The 2,090-nt window shown below is 46.7% G+C and overlaps 1 protein-coding gene across 1 annotated transcript; it reads left to right on the plus strand.

The window, feature by feature from the left end:
* The first annotated feature begins 548 nt into the window (after positions 1–548).
* LOC137707458 (zinc-finger homeodomain protein 9-like) lies at positions 549–2,090 on the plus strand. The gene has a single exon (XM_068446333.1). It carries the CDS (start codon positions 833–835, stop codon positions 1,880–1,882), a length of 1,050 nt encoding a protein of 349 aa, XP_068302434.1. The 5' UTR covers positions 549–832; the 3' UTR covers positions 1,883–2,090.

The raw sequence follows: 2,090 nt of genomic DNA on the forward strand, positions 1-2,090 counted from the left end.
CGTGAGCATACACTATAGTTAGGTTAGTGAACAAAAACAATGCTACTTTTACCTCATATTTATACCATAATTTATACTATCTCTCTAATAAAGATGGAACCCACATATGTTGGTGGGCCCTACATCTATTAGAGAGATGGTAAAAATACATGGTACGTGTAACATTACTCGAGCAAAAATGCTCTCTATATTTATTACAAATGCTACTCTTACTACATATTTGTACAATCTCTAATAGAGATAAGACCTACATATGTTGGTGGACAATACTTCTATTAGAGAGATGATATAAATGATGATACAAATATGCGGTAAGTGTAGTATCTCACACACCCCTTTTTAATTTATGTCAATTTAATTTTCTTCTGTTCAATCGATCTGGTGACTAAAAATTAAGAAGAGTGTGTGAGAGGTAAAAATAGTAAGTGGAACACTACCCAATTTATAGCACACAACATCTAACCCCGAGTGGGGTAAGCAACTTAACCATGGATTAGAACTAGGGTTAAAAATACAAGTGGTTAAGAAGGACAACCACAAAACCCAGATTTTTATTATGGACAGTCATCACTGCTCATCATCATCATCATCATCCCTCTCTCAGCTAGCTAAACTCTCTCTCTCTATCCCCCAAAAAAAAACTAACCATCTTTCTCACTCCTCCATATCTCCCCTCACCTTCTCAATATCCTCAGAGCTTCCATGGCAGCTCAGAGCTGTAATCTGCACAGAAATCTAACCCTAACGACTTAAAGCAGCTCCCTTTTAACTTTCTCTGTTTTTGCTTTTGATTTTCGTTCTCTGATTTTGGAGACCCCTAGATGTTTGAGCGATGGATATAACCCCTCCCATCACCACCACCACCAACACCGCCAGCACCAAATCCCCGGAAGCAGACAGCGAAACTCCGACACGGATCCAGCAACCCATAAAGCCTCTGTCCTTCGGCAACGGCGTCCTCAAGCGTCACAACCCCACCCACCACCTCCACCACCACAACATCCCCATCACCCCTGTTGTAGTCACCTACAAAGAATGCCTCAAGAACCACGCCGCCACGCTGGGCGGCCATGCCCTCGACGGCTGCGGCGAGTTTATGCCGTCTCCCACCGCCAACTCCGCCGACCCCACCTCTCTAAAATGCGCTGCATGTGGCTGCCACCGTAATTTTCACCGCCGGGACCCCGAGGACCCCTTGCAGCCAAATACCCCCGCCGCTACAACGCATGTGATCGAGTATCAGCCACACCACCGCCACCACCCTCCGCCGCCGACTCACCCAGGCAACCGCAGCCCCAACTCAGCTTCTCCGCCGCCGATCTCGTCCTCGTACTACCCCTCCGCCCCCCACATGCTCCTGGCTCTGTCCACTGCTCACGAAAACGCCTTAGTGGGTGTGAATAACCACGCCGCCGTCATGCCCCCGATCGTGTCGCCGAGCACAAACGCAAGGAAGCGGTTCAGGACCAAGTTCACCCAGGACCAGAAAGATAAGATGCACCAATTCGCAGAGAGGGTCGGTTGGAAGATGCAGAAGAGAGACGAGGAAATCGTACAGGAGTTCTGCAATGAGGCCGGCGTCGAAAAAGGTGTTCTCAAAGTCTGGATGCACAACAACAAGAACACCTTCACCAAGCGAGACGTGCTAAATGGCGGCGGTGCTGGTGGTGGTCTAGGTAGACCCAACTTTCTACTGCAGCAGACCCACCACCACAATGGCACCAACGGCAACGGAAACGGAAACAACAACGATGACGAGGACGAGGACGATGATGATGATCAAAACGACAACGACGACAATAAAAACGGAGTTCCGAATCCGAATCATCATTACCAGGGTGCTGACGGTGGTGCCAACAATGGATCGTCGTCGTCTTCTTGATCCTTTTGATGAATAATAAGAGGAGCTTAATTAGCATTAGAGTAAGGCCAGTGCTATTAATTAGTTGCTCTTAATTTTCTTTCTTTCTTAATTTTTCTTTCTCATCGTGTTTAGTTTAATTAATGAGACTATCAATACTTCAGTTTGCTGAGGATAACCTGGGAACAGATTGATTGGTCCAAAAAAAAGGGAATTAATTTGCTGCCCA

Source organism: Pyrus communis, chromosome 11 (genome assembly GCF_963583255.1).
Source record: "Pyrus communis chromosome 11, drPyrComm1.1, whole genome shotgun sequence".
Classification (NCBI taxonomy): domain Eukaryota; kingdom Viridiplantae; phylum Streptophyta; class Magnoliopsida; order Rosales; family Rosaceae; genus Pyrus; species Pyrus communis.